Source organism: Arachis ipaensis, chromosome B6 (genome assembly GCF_059453495.1).
Source record: "Arachis ipaensis isolate K30076 ecotype BB chromosome B6, ASM5945349v1, whole genome shotgun sequence".
Lineage (NCBI taxonomy): Eukaryota > Viridiplantae > Streptophyta > Magnoliopsida > Fabales > Fabaceae > Arachis > Arachis ipaensis.
The window spans coordinates 59,697,616-59,723,663 of NC_142441.1; the positions used below are offsets into that span (position 1 = coordinate 59,697,616).

Genomic DNA, 26,048 nt, shown 5'->3' on the forward strand with positions numbered 1-26,048 from the left:
ATTGATACTAACCCACTACTAATTCAATTAGTAGATAGGTTGGGACTTATGGGTTGATGTGATCAAACCTATTTGACGTACTTCAAGCCTAGGAGTAGATATTACGTACTTAAGGCTTTTGGAAGTAGACTTAATAGGTTGGCCTCTCATAATTGTCAATATTTGGTATGTAGACAAGGATGGTGATCTCAATTACCTATGTCTAGCCAAGAGTTCTTTCATTTATTTTATTAGTTCTTGTTGTTTACTTTCTTGCTTGATTTATTCTTCTTGTCATTTAAATTCTTGCCCATTTATTTTCTTGCCAATTAAAAGTCAAACCCCCTTGCATTTTCATAGCCAATAATTGATCACTTCATTGCAATTCCTTGTGAGACGACCCAGAGTTTAAAATACTTCGGTTAATTTTTATTTGGGGTTTGTACTTGTGATAACTCAAACTTAATTTGATTTGAGGATTGACTATTGGTTTGGACTATACTAACAACGGAATTATTTTGTGGAATTCCGAACCGGTATAAATCCTTGTATCATTGCATGAAAGCTATTGTTGTACGCAAACCCCACCAATGGCATGTAACGGTCCCAACTTCCCTGTTGATCCAATACACATGCCCTCAGCATATCTTCCAATGTCTGAATAGTCTTTTCCGACTGTCCATCTGTTTGTGGATGATACGCAGTACTGAGACATAGCTTCGTACCAAAAGCTCTTTGGAAAGCTCCCCAAAACCTTGATGTGAATCGGGGATCACGATCTGACACTATGCTCGACGGTATACCGTGCAACCTAATATCACCTTGATGTACAACCTTGCTAACTTCTCCATAGAACAGTTCACTCGAATAGGCAGAAAATGAGTGGATTTGGTTAAGCGATCCACGATTACCCAAATTGCATCAAATCCCGACCTAGTCCTCGGTAAACCGATCACAAAGTCCATCGCAACTCCTTCCCACTTCCACTGAGGAATCTCAAGTGGCTGTAGCATTCCCGATGGTTTCTGATGCTCTATCTTCACCTTTTGACAAGTTAAGTACTTTGAGACATATTTCGCCACATCTTTCTTCATACCAGGCCACCAGAACATAACCTTCAGGTCGTGGTACATCTTAGTACTCCCAGGGTGAATAGAAAACCCGCTCTTGTGTGCTTCTCTCAATATATCTTGCCGCAAAGTCCCAACATCCAGCACAATGATTCTACCCTTGAATCTCCACAATCCATCTTGATCCCATGACACTCTCCACTGCTTCCATTGTTTGATAGCTGGTAATACCTTAGGTAACACATCATCATTTTGATGAGCCTTTAGGAGTTCAGATTTAAAGTCACTTGAGATATGTAACTTATTCAAGCAGGCATTTTCGACAACTTCACTAATATCCAACTTAAGATCCATAAACTTACCCACTAACTCCTCCTCCTTGATTCTCATCCAAGTGATCGTTAAAGACTTCCGACTCAATGCGTCTACTACCACATTCACCTTTCCAGGATGATAACTCAGTTCAAAATCATAATCAGTTAACACCTCCATCCACCTCCTCTGACGCATATTAAGCTCTTTCTGATCAAAGATGTATTTGAGACTCTTATGATAAGAAAAGACGCTAAACCTCACTCTGTACAAGTGGTGTCTCCAAATCTTTAGTGCAAACACAATCGCCGCTAATTCCAAGTCATGAGTTAGGTAGTTTACCTCGTGCGGTCTTAGCTGACGTGATGCGTAAGCCACCACATTCCAGTGTTGCATCAACACGCAACCTAAACCCTTCAGAGAAGAAACACAGTATACTTCAAACGGTTCATGCGGTTCTGGTAAAATCAAAACCGGCGCTAAAGTTAACTTCTGCTTCGAGGTTTGAAAACTCTCTTCACACTCTGACGTCCATACAAAAGGCACTTCCTTCCTTGTCAACTTAGTCATCGGTAGTGCAATCCGGGAAAATCCTTCAATAAATCTCTGGTAATATCCGGCTAAGCCCAAGAAGCTTCTGACTTCCATCACCATAGTTGGTCTTTCCCATTCCATCACTGCTTCTACCTTAGAAGGATCCACAGCTATCCCTCCTTTGTTTACCACATGGCCTAAGAACTTTACCTCCTCCTTCCAAAACTCACACTTCGACAGCTTAGCATACAATCTTCGCTCCTTTAAGATTTGCAACACAATCCTCAAGTGTTCTTCATGCTCCTTCACCGTCTTAGAGTAAACCATGATGTCATCTACGAAAACCACCACGAATTTTTCCAGAAAAGGACTAAAGACCCTATTCATATAATCCATGAAAACAGCAGGAGCATTCGTTAACCCAAAGGACAATACCGCAAACTCGTAATGTCCATAGCATATCCTAAATGCAGTCTTAGGGATATCATCCTCTTTCACCCTTATTTGATGGTAACCGGATCTCAAATTGATCTTGGAAAACACTCTGGCTTCTCGCAGTTGATCCATCAAGTCATCTATCCATGGCAGAGGATACTTGTTCTTCACAGTTACTTTGTTTAACTGTTGGTAATCCACACACAGTCGCATTCCTCCATCCTTCAACTTTACCAATAAAACTGGCACTCCCTACAGTGATACTCTTGGTTGAATGAACCATTTATTCAAAAGCTCTTCCAACTGAGTCTTTAATTCTGCCAGCTCTGTCGGAGCCATGCTGTACGGCGCAATCGACACTGGTCCGGCTCCCGGCACCAATTCAATCGCGAACTCAATTTCCCTATGAGGTGAAAACTCAAGAATATCTTCCGAGAATACCTCAGGAAAGTCTCTTACCACCGGAATCTGATCCAAGTTCTGGGCATCACCCAACGCATTAGCAGCTAATAAGATATAACCCCGACACTCCTCTCTACTATAGTACACCATTACAGAGTTCAAGTAATAGCCCTCAGCTATCACTGCTCCCTTTTCTCCTTCTGGCATAAAATTAATTGACCGCTCAAAGCAATCCAACAACACTCGATTCTTCGACAACCAATCAAACCCCAAAATCATCTCCAACCCAACCATTGGTAAGCAAATCAAATCATGCACAAAGTCTCTACCCTCAAGCTTGAAACTTACTTGCCTACACCCTGACTTAGTTATAACCGTCTGATGCGGAGTATGTACATACAGATCAAAAGCTAACTCTGACATTTTCAAGCTTAGTTCCTCAACCTGAGCAAACAAAATGAATGAATACAGTGCTCCAGTATCATACAATGCAATTAATGTTTTATCACCAATTAAACATATACCTCTTATCAACGGATCCGCCTTGGAAGCATCCTTGGCGTTCACAGCAAAGACTCGACCATGATGCTGACCTTGACCCGCATTCGAATTCTTCCCACGAGTGCAATTCCTCGTAATATGACTAGGCAAGCCACAGTTGAAACATCCACCTAAACCAATCTTGCAAGAGTCATATGGGTGAAATCGTCCACAACGCACACAAGTCAAATTCGGAGAATCCTTACTCTGATGTTCTCTTCTTTTGCCATGCTGAAACTGATCCTGAGTGCTCTTTCTGAAGCCTCCTTAACCTTGAGGCGCATATCCTCCTGTCTTGAAGCTTTGACCCCTCAGATGGAAATACTTGCCATGTCTCCGACTAGAACTTCCTCCATGAGTGTCCTTGGATGCAGCTATAGTCTTGGCATACTCCTCCACCACCCTTGCTTTGTTCACCAAATCAGAAAAAGTACGGATCTCCATAAGAGCCAAAGCAGTCATAATGTTGTCCTTCAGCCCCCTTTGATATTTAATACACTTACAACTCTCATAAGTCTCCGGGGCACCCTGACATACCCTATAAAACCTACAGAGTTCCTCAAACTTGCTTGTGTAGTCTGCCACAAAAAGGAAACCTTGCTTCAGCTGCATAAGTTCCATTTTCTTTGTTTCCCTTGTAGACTCAGAGAAATATTTTTTGTAGAAGGCCGTCTGAAATACATCCCAAGGGACATCAGCGTTCTGGAGCTGTAGCAAGCGACACTCTGCTTGCCACCACTGCTGGGCCTCTCTCGCCAGCTGATAAGCAGCAAATTCAACATACTGATTATTCGGAACGTGCTGCACCTGTAAAGCACACTCCATGGCCTGGAACCAGTTGTCTGCTTCTGTTAGAGTAGTTGAGCCTCGGAAAATTGGCGGATGAACCTTGAGGAACGTCGCCAAGGTCATCGGAACACCTCCCGCATTATCGCCGTTTCCCTCAGCATTATCATGAGCATTCCCTTCACCATTCCCATTTCCGTTTCTGGCAAGTTGGCCCAATCTCCGCACAGCTTGTAGAGTCACAGCAGCATTAGCCTCCATAGTGTTTGCCAGATTAGCCACAGCCGCCATGAATTCGGCATGGTTGTCAGCCGGTTGCGCATTTCTACTTTCTCGTGAACGTGCTCAACCTCGTCCACGAGTGGCCATTAGGGTTCCTGTCTACACCAAACAATCGATATCAGGGTAATCAGTCTCAATATCAAAAGCCTAGTGCTTCAATTATCCAAAACAGGCACTCACAAACAAGCATGCTATGCAATATTGGTGCACGAAATTGTGATCACACTTTTCACAACTCTGCACAACTAACCAGCAAGTGCACTGGGTCCTTGACGAACGGTTTTTTTGCTAGTAAAGAATTTCACAAATATAGTCTCGTTGAAAGTATAGTTTTTAGACCAACAAAGAATCATTTCGTGCAAAGATTTTGGTTGTCACAAGTAACAAACCCCTAATAAAATTGATAACCGAAGTATTTAAACCTCGGGTTGTCTCTCAAGAAATTGCAGGGAGGTGTTCTTATTATTGGTTATGAGTTGTGTAAATTGGGGTTTTGGATTAAGAGATCAGAAAAGTGAATTGCGAAGGAAACTGACTAATAATTATAAAAGGCTCTTGGCAAGGAATGAAAATTGGAAGTTCTATCCTTATTATCGCCCTCAATAGTGATGAGAATTGTTGGTTGCAACCACTTAGTTAACCCTCTAATTACGAAGAAAAGTCAAGTGTATGAATAAGTTTGATTCCTCAAGTACTAGTCAACTCCCAAGGGAAGACTAGCTTTAGTGAAATCCAAACCAATTAGCAACCTTCAATTGTCAATCAACTAAGGAGTTTGATAACTCAAGTGTCACCAATTACTCAACCAAAGCCAAGAGAAGAAAATCTATTTGAATAAAAATGCCTTGACCATGAGAAGATTAATTGGAAGTTACATCCTTGTTGGAATCTCTCAAGAGTAATGGTAAAAGATTGTTGTTATTACTTAGTTAACCCTTACCGAATAAGGGAAAGTTAAGTACATGAACCAACGTCTGTCACGAGTCCTAGTCCGCTCCCTTGGGAAGGTCTAGTGTTATTGATCAGAAGGCCAGTCTATAACTTTTAATTACCACCAGGCTCTTGAGTATTCCAACTCAAGGGTCTCCTATTAATCAACTCCCAAGTCAAGTTGGGAGTCTACTCTACTAACATGAATGCCATTACACCATATAAAGGGAGTAAAAAGGGAACATGGTAATTAAAATTCAATTGGAAACAATTAAACATATAATAGATTTAAATGGAAAAGTAATCTTTGCATTAACAATCCATGAAAATAATCCAATTATAACCCTGAAAAAAGTAAATAGGGATTAAAAGAGTAAGGAAACAGAAAACAAACTAGAATGATAAAGTCTTCAATGGAGGTAGTATCTCTGTAATATCCAACTCAAAAGCATAAAACTAGGAATCCTAGATCCTAAAGAGAGGAGAGAAAATTTCAATCTAAAAACCTACATCTAAAACCTAAAATTATGTGATTAAAAAGTGTCTGATGATTCCTCCACTCTGTAGCCTCTAATCTGTGTTTTTTGGGCCGAAAACTAGGTAAAAAATAACCCAAAAATCGCTGGTTGCGAATCTTAATACGCTGGTTTTCCGTCAAAGCGACACGTGCGCGTGATATGACACGTGCACATCACCTAGATGTACGGCCACTATGGCAAATTATATATCATTTCAAAGTCCCAGATGTTAGCTCTCCAACGCAACTAGAACTACCTCATTTGGACCTCTGTAGCTCAAGTTATGATCGTTTGAGTGCGAAGAGGTCAGAGCTGACAGCTTTGCAGTTTCTTCAATTTCTTGTATTCCTTCCACTTTTGCATGCTTCCTTTCCATCCTCCAAGCCATTCCTGCACTGTAATCCCTGAAATCACTTAATGCACATATCACGGCATCGAATGTTAATAAGAGAGGATTAATATTAGAAAATATAAGGCCAAAGAAGCATGTTTTCAATCATAGCACAAAATCAGGAAGAAAAACGTAAAACAAGCGAATTGTATGAATAAGTGTGAGAATAATGGATAAAATCCACTAGATTAAGCATAGGATAAGCCCTAAAAATGGGGTTTATCAGTTGTTCTGAGGGTTACCTGAAACTGTAGGTCGATCTCGGACGAGATCTTCTATACTGGTCGGAGATGACGTGTACAGCTGGTGAGAGGCAGCCAGAGCTGTTGTATCCGACTTGTGGACTGGTTATGCTGCTGATCCTTCGTCACTGGAGGGTGGGGGTACCTGCAAGGGACTCCGATGCTTAAGTTAGCAAGGGTATTAAGCAGGTTTTTTGTAGAATCAGAGTATGAGTTATACCTGGGTGCTCTAGTGTATTTATAATGGTTTTGGGCTGACCTTCTTAGGTAAGATATGTTAGTTATCTTATCTTATCTTATTTTATCTTTGGATGAGGTCAGCTTATCTTTAAGGGAACTGCCTTTATCTCTATAGGCTTGGACTGCCTTTGGATATGGGTCGTGTTCCTCTATTTGGGCCCTTTATTGGGCTTTCCTGTCAATTTGGCCGATCTCTTTGAGAAGAGGTCGGATAGTCGGACCTGAAGAGGTCGGTCACCTTGTCTCTAATCATCCCGGGTCAGACAGCTCGACCTAGGGTATGAACAGTGCCCCTGCTCGAGCTCGGTCTTTTCTTTTTGAGATCGAGTCTTAGTCTTAGGACTTCGATCCTTCTTGGGTGAAGCCGAACTCGAGCATTTGTCGACTTCTTTCTTTGTAGAATCCTCTTTTTTGAATGCGGAATGTTTTCTTCTGAAAGCGCGCGCTTTTGTATTAGTGCTCTGTTCTTGGGAACGTGCGAGGATTTAATACCCCCATTAATTGGTTTTAATTGCCCCGTTTCTCTTAGCCTCTTTATTTTGAATCTCACATTTCAGAAAAATGGTTTCTCTTCTCCGTAACCTCCCTGTTCTTTCTCTCTTTCTATTTTTTCCTGGGGTTCGTAGCTTTTGCCTCTTTCCTTGCAACATTTCTTGGTCATTCTTTCCTTCTGACTGTGGAAGGGCGATTCTAGATTCTGCTCCTTTCTTCAACTTTCTCTCGAGGCTTTCTTTTTCCAGGTTGGTTTCTTCTTACTTTCTTGTTCTCACCATTTTTCTGGTAAAACTTTGATTCTGAATGTATGTTGGAAAGCTTGAAATCTTTTTGCGCCATCGTGCTTGCTTGTCGCTGTGCTGCATGTATTTCTGGTTTTTATGAACCTGTTTACTTTACCCAAAAGGTTGATGATTTTCGCTATGTTGATGATTTTACTGATGAACTTTTGTAGAAAGTGACGATTTTTTCTAGTGGCTTGTTTTTATTTTCTCCGTGAATTTTGTTTGTTTGGGGTGTTAATTTTATGAAAAAGGTGGCGTCTTTGATGACTTCTTCTTGATACAAACATTGCTTGGTAGTCCCGTCTGCGACTGTGAATTTTGAGAGGTAGTTATTTTGATGACTTCGTTTGATTTGTAGCTCGTGGCTTTCTTCTCAGAGTGTTATTTTCCTGTTAGGACACGTAGAGATATAGACTTATAGATTTCCCTGAGTCCTTGTTCCATTACTTGCCTCCAAAAGGTGCCCCTGGATCTTTAGTGCGGGTCCTGGGGTTTTCTTTTGTTGCTTGTATTGCTCTGTGTCATGCTTGTCCGAGCTGTTTTGATATGATTTGTTTTTGACTTTTTCTGAGACGTTTGGGTTAGTAATCTATTTTCTTCTTTTCTTGCTGTAGGACTAGTTGACCTCATGTCTTCTCGCAAGAACATTGTTGAGACATCTTCCCGAGTCCCTGAGAGCATGGCTGATTGGGTGGATTCGATGGTTCTTTTGTGTGTTTCTTTGGTTGATTCCGAATTTTGTCAGCAACTTAGGCAATTTCATAGGGTTTGTAGTAGCGGTAGTGAGGAAAACAATTATGAGCTTGTACCCCCCACTCCTAAAGAGAGAGTTTGTTTCTCTACTCGAGTTGCTGGAGACCGTCCTTTTTTCTATGCATACGATTTCTTTTTTGGCCAGATGAATATCACCCTTCCTTTTACTCCTTCTGAGACCAACCTGTTGTGGTCTTGTAATGTAGCTCCATCCCAACTTCACCCCAATTCTTGGGGTTTTATAAAAATCTTTCAATTGCTGTGTCGTGAATTTGACGTCCCTGCTTCGCAATCCCTTTTTGTTTATTTGTTTGTCTTGACAAAACCTGGGGTAGTGAAGAAAAAGGCTGCATGGGTTTCTTTCCGAGCTTCGCAAGGGAAGAAAGTTTTTTCTACGTGTGACGAGTCGTTTCGTGATTTTAAGAACTATTTCTTCAAGGTCCGAGCTGTTGAAGGAGCTCGTCCCTTTTTTCTTGATGAGAATGATGAGCCTTTAGAGTGGCAAAAGAGCATTGTTGTGTCGAGGTATTCCTGGGAGATGTTGGACGAGGTCGAGCAGGCCTTTGTGACTGTGTTGGAGGAGAATTGGGGGGAGCCTCCCTATCTTGATACCAAGAAATTCTTAGGGGACCCCTCACTCCTCCGGGCTGAGTTGGGTAGTGTTTAATTTTGGCTTTCCTTGTCTTGTCGAGTTTATTTCTTTACGAGCTCTTTTTTTCATATTTGTAACTTGGTTTCCTACTGCGATGTTTTGTTTGGCAGAGATGATTAAGAATAATGAATCTATGAAGGCCTTCAAAAGGGCGAGGAAAACTACTGCAGCCCAAAACGTCTCGGCTAAGGCGGCCGGGGAGGGATCGTCCCAGGTTCAGTCGAAGCCGGCCGTACCAAGCTCACCGGAGGCGAGGAAGGTAATCCCTACTCCCCGGGTCCATTTGGCTGATCTTCTTCAAGTTTCTATTGCCACTTCTGGTGCTCCTCCCAATAAAAAACAAAAAACAATTGAGCCTTTTAACCTCGATGCCCCTGACTTTGACGCGGTTGAGTTTGTAGATCAGCAGATCGGCCCTTACGGTGCCTTCCTTATGGATGATGTATCACTCCTTCACCATTTAGACTTTATAACTCGGAGTAGCATTAAGATAGCGCATATGGGAGCTGCCCTGTACTGAACTACCCAGAACCTTCCTCTACATGCTACCAAGGCCTTTATGGAGGAAGCTAAGCGAGAGTTCGACCGGATGAAGGGTCTGAAGGAGGAGCTTGAAGTGAAGGTGACCAAACTGGAGAAGGAGCTGGAGAGCGAGAAGGCTAGCTCCCTTGCCTTGTCGGCTTCTGTGAGGTTGGTTGAGGACACGGCATTGAGGCATAAAGATAGCTACGTCACGACCTACCGGGAAGTGATGCGTCTTAGGGAGGAATTAGAGTCGGCCCGGGTTGATTATTCCGAGCTCCAGGGTCATCTTGTAGGCAGCGTGAATGCTGCTTATGAGAACCTGAAGGAACAGGTTCGGGTTCTCGCCCCGGAGGTCGACCTTGCTCTATTTAGTTTGGATAATATTGTGAAAGATGGCAAGATTGTCCCTGATGACCCTGATGATGAGGATGTTGAGCCTCCCTCAGTGCCTGCTGCCAAGACCTCTGTGTTACGGACTTCTTCAGTTCCTTCAGCTGGTGCCGGTCATCCCGAGTTAGAACCTGATTGTCGAATCTTGAACCGGGATGATGGGACTGTGGATGCAGTGCCTCTCCAGACTCGCCCTCCTTCGCCCTGTACTGAGGCTGCCGAGAAGCCCTCGGATGTTAGTTGAATTTTCTTAACTATTTGTGTAGATAGCCCGGCTTGTGGGCTCTTTAAAACTCTTTTTGTAAATGATGTTTGCTGACTGTCGACACTCATTTAGTTGCTTGTTTAGCAACTTTATTTCGAAAAACAAAAGTAGTTTTCAAGCTTTTGGGGCTGATTTTGGTGGCCTCTGAGGCTTGTTATAACTTTATGTTTCTATATTATGTCTGTTTGTACTCGACTTGGCACCTTTCTATGTTTTAGGAATGTTGGAGCCTTGTTTGCTCGACCTATTTGGATTGCTTTAGTATTTGTGGCTTTGATTCCTTTGAGGCTTCTGAAAGTTATTTCTAGTAATCCTGTTTTGTTTGGAGCTTTTATGAGGTCTCTGCCAGGTATTACTTTTTTATAACTTTAGCATTTTATGTGGGCTGACATCGTTATGTCGGGTCCTTTCTTAAGTTATTTTTGTAACCCTCTTTCTTGGACCTTGTTTAGGTCTCTTTCAGGGATTACTTTTATAACTTTATGTTTTGGGCCGACTTTGTCATGTCGGGCCCTTCCGAGTTATTTTTGTAATCCTCTTTCTTGGACCTTGTTCAGGTCTTTTTCAGGGATTACTTTTATAACTTTATATTTTGGGCCGACATTGTCATGTCGAGCCCTTCCGAGTTATTTTTGTAATCCTCTTTCTTGGACCTTGTGCAAGTCTCTTTCAGGGATTACTTTTTATAACTTTATATTTTGGGCCGACTTTGTCATGTCGGGCCCTTCCGAGTTATTTTTGTAATCCTCTTTCTTGGACCTTGTGCAGGTCTCTTTTAGGGATTACTTTTTATAACTTTATATTTTGGGCCGACTTCGTCATGTCGTGCCCTTCTAAGTTATAGTAATCCTCTTTTATAGGGTTAGCCAGACCTCTTTCCAGGGTTTACTTATAACTTTGGTCGACTGGTCCGACTTCTTAACGTCGGCCAGTCTTTAAGTTATTATTTAGCAATCCATCTTATCAAGACCTCGTCAGGTCCTTTCTCCGGATCACTTTCGATAACTTCTTGTATTATTCTGTTTTCATCTTTGCCGATTTGTAGAAGTTGGGTTCAATCCTTGTTTGGTCGACCTTTGGATGAATTTGGTTTTCATCTCAGTTGGTCTTTATCGTGATCATGCAGTGAATTTGTTTTTCACTTTCGGCCGATCTGTTGCTTTATAATCGGACGATGAATTTTTCAGATTAATGCGTCTTGAAAACTTGTAGAACATCTAATATATTTTATTTAAAAGAAAATGCAAATATGTACATGCGGAGTTTTTATCCTTTTAAGTCGGATAATTTGTGGATCTCAGCTTGGTGCCTCATTAAAAAACCTTTTCAGGAAAAAGAGTGCATCTTATGTTGAGATCCTTTACCATCCCTAGCTATAGTACCTTCTTAGGTTGCAGGCGTGCCATGACCTAGGAAGCTCTCGTGCATCGAGTTCGGACAATCTGTAGTCGCCCTTCCCAAGTACTTCTATGACTCGGTAGGGTCCTTTCCAGTTTGCTGCCAGCTTTCGTTCTCCAGGTCGAGTTGTTCCTATATCATTTTGGATTAAGGTGAGATCATTCTCGGTGAAACCTCGCGGCACTACCTTTTGATTATATCTGGAGCCCATTCGACGTTTTAGTACTTCTTCCCTGATCCGAGCTCTCTCTTGGACTTCAGGAAGTAGATCGAGCTCTTCCCTTTGGAGTTGGAGGTTAGCTTCTTCATTATAGTGGATCACTCTAGGCGACCCTTCTTCGATCTCTACTGGGATCATTGCCTCCATTCCGTATGCTAACCAGAAGGGTGATTCCTTTGTGGTAGAATGTGGCGTTGTTCGATATGCCCATAGGACTTGTGGGAGCTCTTCAGCCCAGGCTCCCTTTGCGTCCTGTAATCTTCGTTTTAGCCCAGCCAATACCACTTTGTTGGCAGCTTCAGCTTGGCCATTGGCTTGAGGATGCTCTACGGAAGTGAATTGGTGTTTTATATTCAAGTCAGCCACTAACTTTTTGAAGCCTGCATCTGTGAATTGGGTGCCATTATCTGTGGTGATGGAGTATGGGACCCCGAATCTTGTGACAATATTTCTATATAGGAATTTTCTACTTCTTTGAGCAGTGGCATTAGCTACGATGAGGAATTTAACTTGTCCCGATCCCTGAGGGAAGGATCCGAGAAGGTCGAGTCCCGATTTTGCAAATGGCCATGGTGAGGTCACGCTGATGAGTTCCTCTGGCGGGGCGATGTGAAAGTTGGCATGTTTCTGGCATGGTAGACATGTCTTTACAAACTCTATAGCTTCCTTTTGTAGAGTTGGCCAATAAAATCCCGCCCTAAGTACTTTTTTGGTGAGAGCTTGTGCTCCGAGATGATTGCCACAAATGCCACTGTGTACTTCTTCTAAAACTTCCTTTGTGTTGGAAGTCAGCACACATTTTAACAAAGGTATTGAAATCCCTCTCTTGTATAGAGTATTGTTTATGATGGTGTAATGTTGTGCCTCTCGTTTTAACCTCTTTGCCTCCTTTTCACCTGTAGGGAGTGCTTCTGTTTTGAGGTAGTTAATTATGGGGGCCATCCATCCTTGATCTTGACTTGTTATGGCTAGGACTTTTCTTCTTCCGAGATTGACGGACTCTGCAGTATTTCTTGGATGAGGCTTCTATTATTGCCCCCTGGTTTGGTGCTGGCTAGCTTTGAGAGTGCGTCAGCTCAGGCATTCTGTTCGCGGGGTATGTGGTGGATCTCATATTCCCTGAGTTGTCCGAGCTGTTCCCTGGTTTTACCCAGGTACTTTTTCATAGTGGGATCCTTGGCTTGGTAGCTCCCTGTTATTTGTGAAGTGACCATCTGTGAGTCGCTGAAGATAATGAGTCTTTGAGCTCCGACCTCTTTAGCCAGCTTCAAACCAGCTAGTAGTGCCTCATATTCCGCCTGGTTGATTGAGGCAGGGAACCCGAATTTAAGGGAAAGTTCGATTTGGGTTCCTTGGTTGCTTTCAATTATCACACCTGCACCACTTCCAGTTTTATTCGAGGAACCGTCCACATAGAGATTCCATTCTGTGGGGGATTTCGGGGTGTCTGTAAATTCTGCAATGAAGTCGGCCATGTATTGTGATTTGATGGCTGTCCAAGCTTCGTATTGAAGGTCGAACTCGGACAACTCGACTGCCCATTGCAAGATTCTACCTGCTAGATCTGTTTTCTGCAATATCCCTTTTATAGGCTGGTTGGTCCGAACCTTAATGGTGTGAGCTTGGAAGTACGGGCAAAGTCGTCGAGATGTTAGTATGAGAGCATAGGCAAATTTTTTGATTTTTTTGTAGTTCAGCTCGGACCCTTGTAGTGCTTTACTGATGAAGTATACAGGTTGTTGCCCCTTGTCGTCCTCTCGAACTAGTGCTGAGGCTACTGCTCGACTTCCTACTGCGAGGTACAATATGAGTGGCTCTCTCTCTCGTGGTCGAGTTAGGATAGGTGGTTGTCCCAGGAATCTTTTGAAATCTTGGAAAGCCTGCTCACACTCTGTTGTCCATTCAAACATCTTTCCCTTCCTTAGAGTGGTGTAGAAGGGGAGAGACCTTATTGCTGATCCTGCTAGAAATCTGGACAAGGCTGCCAACCTCCCGTTGAGTTGTTGTACCTCTTTGACACAAGTTGGGCTTTTCATGTCGAGTATGCCCTGGCATTTATCCGGATTTGCCTCGATTCCTCTTTGTGTGAGCATAAAACCCAAGAATCTGCCAGCTTCTACTGCAAAGGTGCATTTTTGTAGGATTGATCGCATGCCATGCTTTCTTATAGTGTCGAACACTTGGACCAGGTCGGACAATAATGTCTCTTCACTTTGTGTCTTTATTAACATGTCGTCCACATAGACTTCCATGATTTTTCCGATATGATCTGAAAATACTTTATTCATTATCCTTTGATAAGTAGCTCTCGCGTTTTTAAGACCAAAAGGCATTACGATGTAGCAGTAGTTTGTATTTGGTGTTATGAACGAGGTTTTTTCTTGGTCCGGTGGAACATTGGGATTTGATTGTATCCTGAATATGTGTCCATAAACGAGAGGTATTTATATCCAGAGGAGGCATCTACCAGAGCGTCGATACTTGGGAGTGGATAGGGATCTTTTGGGCAGGCTTTGTTGAGATCAGTGTAGTCGGTGCACATTCGCCACTTCCCATTTGACTTTTTCACCAAGACGACGTTAGCTAGCCATAGTGGGTACTTGACTTCTCTTATGAATCCTGCCTCCAGTAGGGCTTGTACCTGCTCTTCCACAGCTTGGGATCATTCTGGCCCGAGTTTTCTTTGTCTCTGCTGTACTGGCCGAGATCCTGGGTAGACCGCCAACTTGAGGCAGATTAGTTTGGGGTCTATATCTGGCATGTCTGCAGCTTTCCATGCAGAGAGATCGATGTTATCTCGTAAGAACTGTACAAGTGATTCTTTCACGTCTCCTCTTAGAATCGTACCAATATTGGTTGTTTTGCCCGGGATGTCTCTGATCTGGACTTTCTCTACTTCACCTTCAGGTTATGGACGGAGTTCTTCTCGCCTCTGAACTCCACTGGTATGCAAAATTGTGATCGTTCATTCCTTGGTAACAGCGTCAAAAACTTAATACGCACGTTCATAATTTTAGTTCTTTGTCACAACTTCGCACAACTAACCAGCAAGTGCACTGGGTCGTCCAAGTAATAAACCTTACGTGAGTAAGGGTCGATCCCACGGAGATTGTCGGCTTGAAGCAAGCTATGGTCATCTTGCAAATCTCAGTCAGGCGGATTCAAATGGTTATGGTGAATTGATAATTAAAATATAATTAAAATATAAAATAGGATAGAAATACTTATGTAATTCATTGGTGAGAATTTCAGATAAGCGTATAGAGATGCTTTTGTTCCTCCTGAACCCCTGTTTTTCTGCTGTCTTCATCCAATCATTCCTACTCCTTTCCATGGTAAGCTTTATGTAGGGCATCACCGTTGTCAATGGCTACTTCCCATCCTCTCAGTGAAAATGGTCCAAGATGCGCTGTCACCGCACGGCTAATCATCTGTCAGTTCTCGGTCATACTGGAATAGGATTCAGTAATCTTTTTGCGTCTGTCACTACGCCCAGCACTCGCGAGTTTGAAGCTCGTCACAGCCATCCCTTCCCAGATCCTACTCGGAATACCACAGACAAGGTTTAGACTTTCCGGATCTCAAGAATAGCCGCCAATAATTCTAGCCTATACCACGAAGACTCTGATCGTAGATCAGAAGGCTAAGAGATACACATTCAAGCTTGTTTGCATGTAGAACGGAAGTGGTTGTCAGGCACGCGTTCATAGGTGAGAATAGTGATGAGGGTCATATAATCATCACATTCATCATGTTCTTGTGTGTGAATGAATATCTTAGAGAAGAAATAGGCTTGAGTTGAATAGAAAAACAATAGTACTTTGCATTAATTCATGAGGAACAGTAGAGCTCCACACCTTAATCTGTGGTGTGTAGAAACTCTACCGTTGAAAATACATAAGAATAAGGTCCAGGCATGGCTGAATAGCTAGCATCCATGATCTAAGAACTAAACGTCCAGAGATGAACAAAGGATAATCCAAAGATTTAAAAACAATAGTAAAAAGTTCTATTTATACTAAACTAGTTACTAGGGTTTACAGAGATAAGTAAATGATATAGAAATCCACTTCCGGGCCTACTTGGTGTGTGCTTGGGCTGAGCATTGAAGCTTTCACGTGTAGAGGTCTTCCTTGGAGTTAAACGTCAGTTTCTAACCTGTTTCTGGCATTTAACTCTGCTTTGTAACCTGTTTTTGGCATTTAACTCCAGAATAGGGTAGAGAGCTGGCGTTGAACGCCAGTTTGCATCATCTAAACTCGAAAAAAGTATGGACTATTATATATTACTGGAAAGCCCTGGATGTCTACTTTCTAACGAAATTGAGAGCGTGCCATTTGGATTTCTGTAGCTCCAGAAAATTCATTTTGAGTGTAGGGAGGTCAGAATCCAACAGCATCTGCAGTCCTTCTTCAACCTCTGAATCTGATTTTTGCTCAGTCCCTCAATTTCAGCCAGAAAATACCTGAAATCACAGAAAAATACACAAACTCATAGTAAAGTCCAGAAATGTGAATTTTATTTAAAAAATAATAAAAATATACTAAAAACTAACTAAATCATACTGAAAACTATGTAAAAACAATGCCAAAAAGCGTATAAATTATCCGCTCATCACAACACCAAACTTAAATTGTTGCTTGTCCCCAAGCAACTGAAAATCAAATAGGATAAAAAGAAGATAATATACTATAAATTCAAAAATATCAATGAAACTTAGATCCAATCAGATGAGCAGGACTAGTAGCTTTTTGCCTTTGAATAGTTTTGGCATCTCACTTTATCCCTTGAAGTTCAGAATGATTGGCTTCTATAGGAACTCAGAATTCAGATAGTGTTATTGATTCTCCTAGTTCAGTATGTTGATTCTTGAACTCAGCTACTTTATGAGTCTTAGCCGTGGCCCTAAGCACTTTGTTTTCCAGTATTACCACCGGATACATAAATGCCACAGACACAAAACTGGGTGAACCTTTTCAGATTGTGACTCAGCTTTGCTAGAGTCCCCAATTAGAGGTGTCCATGGTTCTTAAGCACACTCTTCTTTTTGCTTTGGACCTCGACTTTAACTGCTCAGTCTCAAGTTTTCACTTGACACCTTGACGCCATAAGCACATGGTTAGGGATAGCTTGGTTTAGCCGCTTAGGCCAGGATTTTATTCCTTTAGGCCCTCCTATCCATTGATGCTCAAAGCCTTGGATCCTTTTTACCCTTGCCTTGTTGTTTTAAGGGTTATTAGCTTTTTTGCTCTTGCCTTTTGGTTTAAAGAGCTTTTGGCTTTTTCTGCTTGCTTTTTCTTTTTCTTTTGTTTTTCGCCATTTTTTTTCTTTTTTTTCGCAAGCTTTTGTATTCACTGCTTTTTCTTGCTTCAAGAATCAATTTTATGATTTTTTAGATTATCAGATAACATGTCTCCTTTTTCATCATTCTTTCAAAAGCCAACATATTTAACATTCATAAACAACAAATTCAAAAGACATATGCACTATTCAAGCATTCATTCAGAGAACAGAAAGTATTGTCACCACATCAAAATAATTAAACTAATTTCAAGGATGAATTCGAAACCATGTACTTCTTGTTCTTTTGTAATTAAAGCATTTTTCATTTAAGAGAGGTGATGGATTCATAGGACATTCATAGCTTTAAGACATAGACACTTAGACACTATTGATCATGTAATAAGACACAAACATAAATAAAGATAAAGCATAGTAAATGAAAAACAGAGAAATAAGAACAAGGAGATTAAGGAACGGGTCCACCTTAGTGAGGGTGGCGTCTTCCTCTTCTTGAAGAACCAATGGTGCTCTTGAGCTCCTCTATGTCTCTTCCTTGTCTTTGTTGCTCCTCCCTCATAGCTCTTTGATCTTCTCTATTCTCATGGAGGATGATGGAGTGCTCTTGGTGCTCCATCTTTAATTATCCCATGTTGGAACTTAATTCTCCTAGGGAGGTGTTGATTTGTTCCCAATAGTTCTGTGGAGGAAAGTGCATCCCCTGAGGTATCTCAGGGATTTCATGGTGAGGAATTTCCTCATGCTCTTGTTGAGGTCCATGATCTCTTATTTTACAGTCAAATGCTCTACTACTGAGCTATGGACCCTTGAGATGAATCTCTCCATCTCCCATGACTCGGAGGTGGAAGCTTTTGTCTTTCCTTTCCTCTTTCTAGAGGTTTCTCCGGCCTTAGGTGCCATAAATGGTTATGAAAAAAAAGAAATTCTTTTACCACACCAAACTTAAAAGGTTTACTCGTCCTCGAGCAAAAGAAGGAAGAAGGTAGTAGAAGAAGAAGAAAATAGTGGAGATCGAGGGAGGTGAGTGGTTCGGCCATGTGTGGGTGGGTTTGGGAGGGGAGAGTGGTGAAGAGGTGATGGGGAAGAGAGAATGAGCTAATTGGGGAAGGGTATTTGTGGAAGAGTGTTATGGAAAGGTGTGAAGAGGAGAAAAGAAGAGGTAGGGTGGGTGGGGATCCTGTGGGGTCCACAGATCCAGTGGGGTCAAGGACTTAACATCCCTGCTCCAATTAGGCATGTAAAACGCCCTTAGTATGCATGTCTGGCGTTAAACGCTAGCTTGCTGCTTGTTTCTGGCGTTAAACGCCCAAATGTAGCCTGTTTCTGGTGTTTAACGCCACTTCCATGCTCTATTCTGGCGTTAAACGCCAGTCTGGTGCTTGTTTCTGGCATTTAACGCCAGCTTGATGCTTCTTTCTGGTGTTAAACGCCAGTTTGATGCTTCTTACTGGCGTTTAAACGCCAGTAAGTTCTTCTTCCAGGGTGAGCTGTTTTTAAAGCTGTTTTTTATTTTTCAGTAGTTTTTGTGACTCCACATGATCATCAACCTAAAAAAACATAAAATAACAATAAAATAAAATAGATATAATTAAATAACATTGGGTTGCCTCCCAACAAGCGCTTCTTTAATGTCAATAGCTTGACAGTGAGCTCTCATAGAGCCTCACAGATGTTCAGAGCATTGTTGGAACCTCCCAACACCAAACTTAGAGTTTGACTGTGGGGGCTTTGGTTGACTCTGTAGTGAGAGAATCTTTTCATGCTTTCTCTACATGGTTACAGAAGGAGATCCTTGAGTTTTAAACACAAGGTTGTCCTCATTCAGTTGAAGGACTAACTCTCCTCTGTCCACATCAATCACAGCTTTTGCTGGGGCTAGGAAGGGTCTTCCAAGGATGATGGATTCATCCTCATCCTTCCCAGTGTCTAGGATTATGAAATCAGTAGAGATGTAAAGGCCTTCAACCTTTACTAGCACGTCCTCTATTAGTCCATAAGCCTTTTTTTTTTTGAGTTGTCTGCCATCTCTTATGAGATTCTGGCAGCCTGTACCTCAAAGATTCCTAGTTTCTCCATTACAGAGAGTGGCATTAAGTTTATGCCTGACCCCAGATCACACAGAGCCTTCTCAAAGGTCATGGTGCCTATGTTACAGGGAATTAGGAATTTACTATGATCCTGTTTCTTTTGAGGTAGAGTTTGCTGAACCAAGGCATTTAGTTCCTTGATGAGCAATGGAGGTTCATCCTCCCAAGTCTCATTACCAAATAATTTGGCATTCAGTTTCATGATTGCTCCTAAATATTGAGCAACTTGCTCTTCAGCAATCTCTTCATCTTCTTCAGGAGATGAATAGTCATCAAAGCTCATGAATGGTAAAAGGAGGTTCAATGGAATCTCTATGGTCTCTAGATGAGCATCAGATTCCTTTGGTTTCTCAAAGGGAAACTCCTTATTGGTTAGTGAACGTCCCAGGAGGTCTTCCTCACTAGGATTCACGACCTCCTCCTCCTCTTTGGGTTCGGCCACACCAAGCAAGGTAATGGCCTTGCACTCTCTTTTTGGATTCTCTTCTGTGTTGCTTGGGAGAGTACTAGGAGGGGTTTCAGTGACTCTTTTACTCAGCTGGCCCACTTGTGCCTCCAAATTTCTAATGGAGGACCTTGTTTCATTCATGAAACTTAGAGTGGCCTTAGATAGATCAGAGACTATATTTGCTAAGCTAGATGGATTCTGCTCAAAATTCTCTGTCTGTTGCTGAGTGGATGATGGAAAAGGTTTGCTATTGCTAAACATATTTCTTCCACCATTATTAAAGCCTTGTTGAAGGTTTTGTTGATCCTTCCATGAGAAATTTAGATGATTTCTCCATGAGGGATTATAGGTATTTCCATAGGGTTTCCCCATGTAATTCACCTCTGCTATTGTAGGGTTCTCAGGATCATAAGCTTCTTCTTCAGAAGATGCCTCTTGAGTACTGTTGGATGCAGCTTGCAATCCATTCAAACTCTGAGAAATCATATTGACTTGCTGAGTCAATATTTTGTTCTGAGCCAATATGGCATTCAGAGTATCAATTTCAAGAACTCCCTTCCTCTGAGGCGTCCCATTACTCACAGGATTCCTTTCAGAAGTGTGCATGAACTGGTTATTTGCAACCATGTCAATGAGTTCTTGAGCTTCTGCAGGCATTTTCTTTAGGTGAATGGATCCACCTGCAGAATGGTCCAATGACATCTTAAATAATTCAGACAGACCATCATAGAATATATCCAGGATGGTCCATTTTGAAAGCATGTCAGAAGGACACTTTTTGGTCAGTTGCTTATATCTCTCCTAAGCTTCATAGAGGGATTCACCTTCTTTCTGTTTGAAGGTTTGAACATCCACTCTAAGCCTGCTAAGCTTTTGAGGAGGAAAGAACTTAGCTAAGAAAGCCGTGACCAGCTTGTCCCAAGAGTTTAGGCTATCCTTAGGTTGAGAGTCCAACCATATTCTAGCTCTGTCTCTTACAGCAAACGGTAAAAGCATAAGCCTGTAGACCTCAGAGTCAACCCCATTGGTCTTACAGTATCACAGATCTACAAGAATTCAGTTAAGAACTGAAAAGGATCTTCTGATGGAAGTCCGTGAAACTTGCAGTTCTGTTGCATCAGAGAAACTAATTGAGGCTTTAGCTCAAAATTGTTTGCTCCAATGGCAGAGATTGAGATGCTTCTTCCATGTAAATTGGAATTTGGTGCAGTAAAGTCACCAAGCATCTTCATTGCATTGTTATTACTTTCGGCCATGTCTCCTTCTTTTTCGAAAATTTCTGTCAGATTTTCTCCAGAGAGTTGTGCTTTTGCTTCCCTTAGCTTCCTCTTCAGAGTCCTTTCAGGTTCAGGATCAGGTTCAACAAGAATATTCTTATCCTTGTTCCTGCGCATATGAAAAAGACGAGAACACAAAAGAAAATATGGAATCCTCTATGTCACAGTATAGAGAATCCTTATGTAAGTATAAGAAGAGAAGAATAGAAGAAGAGGAATTCGAACACCAAGAGGAAGAGAGGGTTCGAATTTTGAGATGAAGAGAAGTGTTAGTAGATACATAAATAATTAGAAGTAGATGTGGGAGGGAAGAATTCGAAAATTAAATAAAATCAAAAATAAAAAATATTTTTGTTTTTAATTTAAAGTTAATATTCAAAAATTAAAAAAAAAGAAAAATTAAATTAAATTAAATTAAAATTTAAAACATTTAGTTAATTAAAAAGGAATTTTGAAAAAGAGGAAGGTGATTTTCGAAAATTAGAGAGAGAGAATTAGTTAGGTAGTTTTGAAAAAGATAAGAATTAAACAAAAAGATAAGATTAATTGAAAAAGATTTGAAAATCAATTTTGAAAAGATAAGAGGTTAAAAGAGATTTTGAAATTGATTTTGAAAAAGATGTGATTGAAACTTATTTTAAAAAAGATTTGAAAAAGAAATTTAAAAAGATTTGATTTTGAAAATTAAAGTTGATTACTTGAGTAACAAGAAAAAAAAAGATATGATTTAAAAATTTAAAGATTGAACCTTTCTTACTAGGCAAGTAACAACTTAAAATTTTTGAATCAATCACATTAATTGTTAGCATAAATTTTGGAAATATGAAATAAAAATAAGAAAAAAATTTTGAAAATAAATTTTGAAAATTTCGAAATTATGAAAGAAAAATTGAAAAAGATTTGATTTTTGAAAAAGATTTGAAAAAGATAGAATTTTTAAATTGAAAATTTGACTTGACTCATAAAAAACAACTAAATTTTAAAAAGTTTTGAAAAAGTCAACTGAAATTTTCAAAAATTTATGAGAAAATAAGGGAAAGATATTTTTTTATTTTTGAATTTTTAATGAAGAAAGAGAAAAACAACCAAAAGACTCAAACACATGAAAATTATGAATCAAAACACATAATGCATGCAAGAACACTTTGAATGTCAAGATGAACATCAAGAACACCTTGAATGTCAAGATAAACACCAAGAACTTATTTTTGAAAATTTTTAAGAAAAGAAAAACATGCAAGACACCAAACTTAGAAATTTTCAAACTTTAGACACTAACAAATTGAAAATGCATATGTGGTACGCAGAAATCGTGACGGTTCCATTCCTTGGTAACGGCGCTAAAAACTCAATACGCACGTTCATGATCTTAGTTCTTTGTCACAACTTCGCACAACTAACCAACAAGTGCACTGGGTCGTCCAAGTAATAAACCTTACGTGAGTAAGGGTCGATCCCACGGAGATTGTCGGCTTGAAGCAAGCTATGGTCACCTTATAAATTTCAGTCAGGCAGATTCATATGGTTATGGATATTTGATAATTAAAATATAATTAAAACTTAAATTAAAGATAGAGATACTTATGTAATTCATTAGCGAGAGTTTCAGATAAGCGTATGAAGATGCGTTCATTCCTCCTGAACCTCTGCTTTCCTATTGTCTTCATCCAATCATTCATACTCCATTCTATGGCAAGCTGTATGTTAGGCATCACCATTGTCAATGGCTACATCCTGTCCTCTCAGTGAAAATGGTCCAATGCGCTCTCACTGCATGGCTAATTATCTGTCGGTTCTTGATCATACTGGAATAGGATCCATTAATCCTTTTGCGTCTGTCACTACGCTCAGCACTCGTGAGTTTGAAGCTCGTCACAGCCATCCCTTCCTAGATCCTACTCGGAATACCACAGACAAGATTTAGACTTTCCGGATCTCAAGAATGGCCGTCCATGGATTCTAACTTATACCACGAAGATTCTGATTAAGGAATCCCAGAGATACTCATTCAATCTAAGGTAGAACAGAAGTGGTTGTCAGGCACGCGTTCATAGGTTGGGAATGGTGATGACTGTCACGATCATCACATTCATATTGAAGTGCGAATGAATATCTTAGAATAAGAATAAGCTTGAATTGAATAGAAAAATGATAGTACTTTGTATTAATTCATGAGGAACAGCAGAGCTCCACACCTTAATCTATGGTGTGTAGAAACTCTATCGTTGAAAATACATAAGTGATAATGGAGTTCATTGGTCTCAGCCCCAGAGGGCAACCGGAGTCACCAAGACTTAAAAATGATCCAAAGATGTAAATACAATAGTAAAAAGTCCTATTTATGCTAAACTAGTTACTAGGGTTTACAAAGATAAGTAAATGATGCAGAAATCCACTTCTGGGGCCCACTTGGTGCGTGCTTGGGCTGAGCATTGAGCTTTACACGTGTAGAGGCTTCTCTTGGTGTTGAACGCTAGCTTGTAATCTGTTTATGGCGTTCAACTCCACTTTGCAACCTGTTTCTGGCGTTTAACTCCAGAAGGCAGCATGGAACTGGCGTTGAACGCCAATTTGCATCGTCTAAACTCAGGCAAAGTATGGACTATTATATATTGCTGGAAAGCCCGGGATGTCTACTTTCCAACGCAATTGAGAGGGCACCATTTGGAGTTCTGTAGCTCCAGAAAATCTACTTTGAGTGCAGGGAGGTCAGAATCCAACAGCATCTGCAGTCCTTCTTCAACCTCTGAATCTGATTTTTGCTCAAGTCTCTCATTTCAGCCAGAAATTACCTGAAATTACAGAAAAACACACAAACTCATAGTAAAGTCCAAAAATGTGAATTTTATTTAAAAACTAATAAAAATATACTAAAAACTAACTAAATCATACTAAAAACTATGTAAAAATAATGCCAAAAAGCGTATAAATTATCTGCTAATCACAACACCAAACTTAAATTGTTGCTTGTACCCAAGCAACTGAAAATCAAATAGGATAAAAAGAAGAGAATATACTATAAATTCCAAAATATCAATGAAACTTAGCTCCAATCAGATGAGCAGGACTTGTAGCTTTTTGCCTCTTGAATAGTTTTAGCATCTCACTTTATCCATTGAAGTTCAGAATGATTGGCATCTCGTGCACGAAATTACAATCACACTTTTGTAACTCCGCACAACTAACCAGCAAGTGCACTGGGTCGTCCAAGTAATACCTTACGTGAGTAAGGGTCGATCCCACGGAGATTGTCGGCTTGAAGCAAGCTATGGTGATCTTGTAACTCTTAGTCAGGATATCAATAATTCTCAGATTTAATTGTAAAAAGTAAAAGAACATGAAATAAATACTTGTTATGCAGTAATGAAGAACAGGTTGAGGCTTTGGAGATGCTTTGTCTTCTGTACCTCTGCTTTCCTACTATCTTCTTCTTCATGCACGCAAGACTCCTTCCATGGCAAGCTTTATGTTCGGCATCATCGTTGTCAATGGCTACATCCCGTCCTCTCAGTGAAAATGTTCCAAATGCGCTGTCACCGCACAACTAATCATCTGTCGGTTCTCGATCATGTCGGAATAGGATCCATTAATCCTTTTGCGTCTGTCACTATGCCCAACACTCGCGAGTTTGAAGCTCGTCACAGTCATCCCTTCCCAGATCCTACTCAGAATACCACAGACATTATTTAGACGTTCCGGATCTCAGGAATGACCGCCAATGATTCTAGCTTATACCACGAAGACTCTGATTTGAATCATGAGGCTAAGATATATGCATTCAATCTAAGGTAGAACGGAGGTGGTTGTCAGGCACGTGTTCATAGGTGAGAACGATGATGAGTGTCACGGATCATCACATTCATCAAGTTGAAGTGCAAATGAATATCTTAGAATGGAAGCAAGCGTAATAGAATGGAAAACAGTAGTAATTGCATTAATTCATGAAGAACAGCAGAGCTCCTCACCCCCAACAATGGGGTTTAGAGACTTATGCCGTAGAGGATACAATATGAAATGTGTATAATGTCATGAGGTACAATATGAATCACTGAAAGTAGTATTTATAGTAAACTAGTGACCTTGGGTTACAGAAAATGAGTAAGCTAGGGTGTTTATTGTAAAATTCCACTTCCGGGGCCCATTTGGTGTGTGCTTGGGCTGATCATTGAGGCTTTCATGTGTAGAGACATTTCTTGGAGTTAAACGCCAGCTTTTATGCCAGTTTGGGCGTTTAACTCCAGCTTTTGTGCCAGTTCTGGAGTTAAACGCCAGAATTCTTGAGCTGACTTGGAACGCCTGTTTGGGCCATCAAATCTCGGGCAAAGTATGGACTATTATACTTTGCTGGAAAGCCCAGGATGTCGACTTTCCAACGCAATTGAGAGCGTGCCAATTGAGCTTCTGTAGCTCCAGAAAATCCACTTCGAGTGCAGGGAGGTCAGAATCCAACAGCATCTACAGTCCTTTTTCAGCCTCTGAATCAGATTTTTGCTCAGGTCCCTCAATTTCAGCTAGAAAATACCTGAAATCACAGAAAAACACACAAACTCATAGTAAAGCCCAGAAAAGTGATTTTTATTTAAAAACTAATAAGAGCATAATAAAAACTAACTAAAATGTACTAAAAACATACTAAAAATAATGCCAAAAAGTGTATAAATTATCCGCTCATCAGCATCTATAGGAACTCAGAGTTCAGATAGTGTTATTGATTCTCCAAGTTCAGTATGTTGATTCTTGAACACAGCTACTTTATGAATCTTGGCCGTGGCCTTAAGCACTTTGTTTTCCAGTATTACCACCGGATACATAAATGCCACAGACACATAACTGGGTGAACCTTTTCAGATTATGACTCAGCTTTGCTAAAGTCTCTAATTAGAGGTGTCCAGGGTTCTTAAGCACACTCTTTTTTTGCTTTGGACCTTGACTTTAACCGCTCAGTCTCAAGTTTTCACTTGACACCTTCACGCCAAAAGCACATGGTTAGGGACAGCTTGGTTCAGTCGCTTAGGCCAGGATTTTATTCCTTTAGGCCCTCCTATCCACTGATGCTCAAAGCCTTGGATCCTTTTTATTTACCCTTGCCTTTTGGTTTTAAGGGCTATTGGCTTTTTGCTCTTGCCTTTTGGTTTAAAGAGCTTTTGGCTTTTTCTGCTTGCTTTTTTCTTTTTCTTACTTTTTTTTTTTTGCTTTTTTTTTCTGCAAGCTTTTGTATTCACTGCTTTTTCTTGCTTCAAGAATCATTTTTATGATTTTTCAGATTATCAAATAACATGTCTCCTTTTCATC

At 40.7% G+C, this 26,048-nt stretch overlaps 1 protein-coding gene and 1 non-coding gene across 2 annotated transcripts; one reads left to right on the forward strand and one right to left on the reverse strand.

Annotated features, from left to right (window-relative positions):
* Positions 1-2,582: 2,582 nt before the first annotated feature.
* Positions 2,583-4,349, reverse strand: LOC107646867 (uncharacterized). Its single transcript, XM_016351011.1, has 3 exons — positions 3,545-4,349; positions 3,081-3,403; positions 2,583-2,981 (listed from the first exon to the last, which is right to left on the reverse strand). The coding sequence occupies exons 1-3, from the start codon at positions 4,347-4,349 to the stop codon at positions 2,583-2,585; spliced, it is 1,527 nt and encodes a 508-aa protein (XP_016206497.1).
* Positions 4,350-20,235: 15,886 nt separating this feature from the next.
* Positions 20,236-20,343, forward strand: LOC148555747 (small nucleolar RNA R71). Its single transcript, XR_015887839.1, has one exon. It is a non-coding gene; the product is annotated as a small nucleolar RNA R71 (small nucleolar RNA).
* Positions 20,344-26,048: the final 5,705 nt, after the last annotated feature.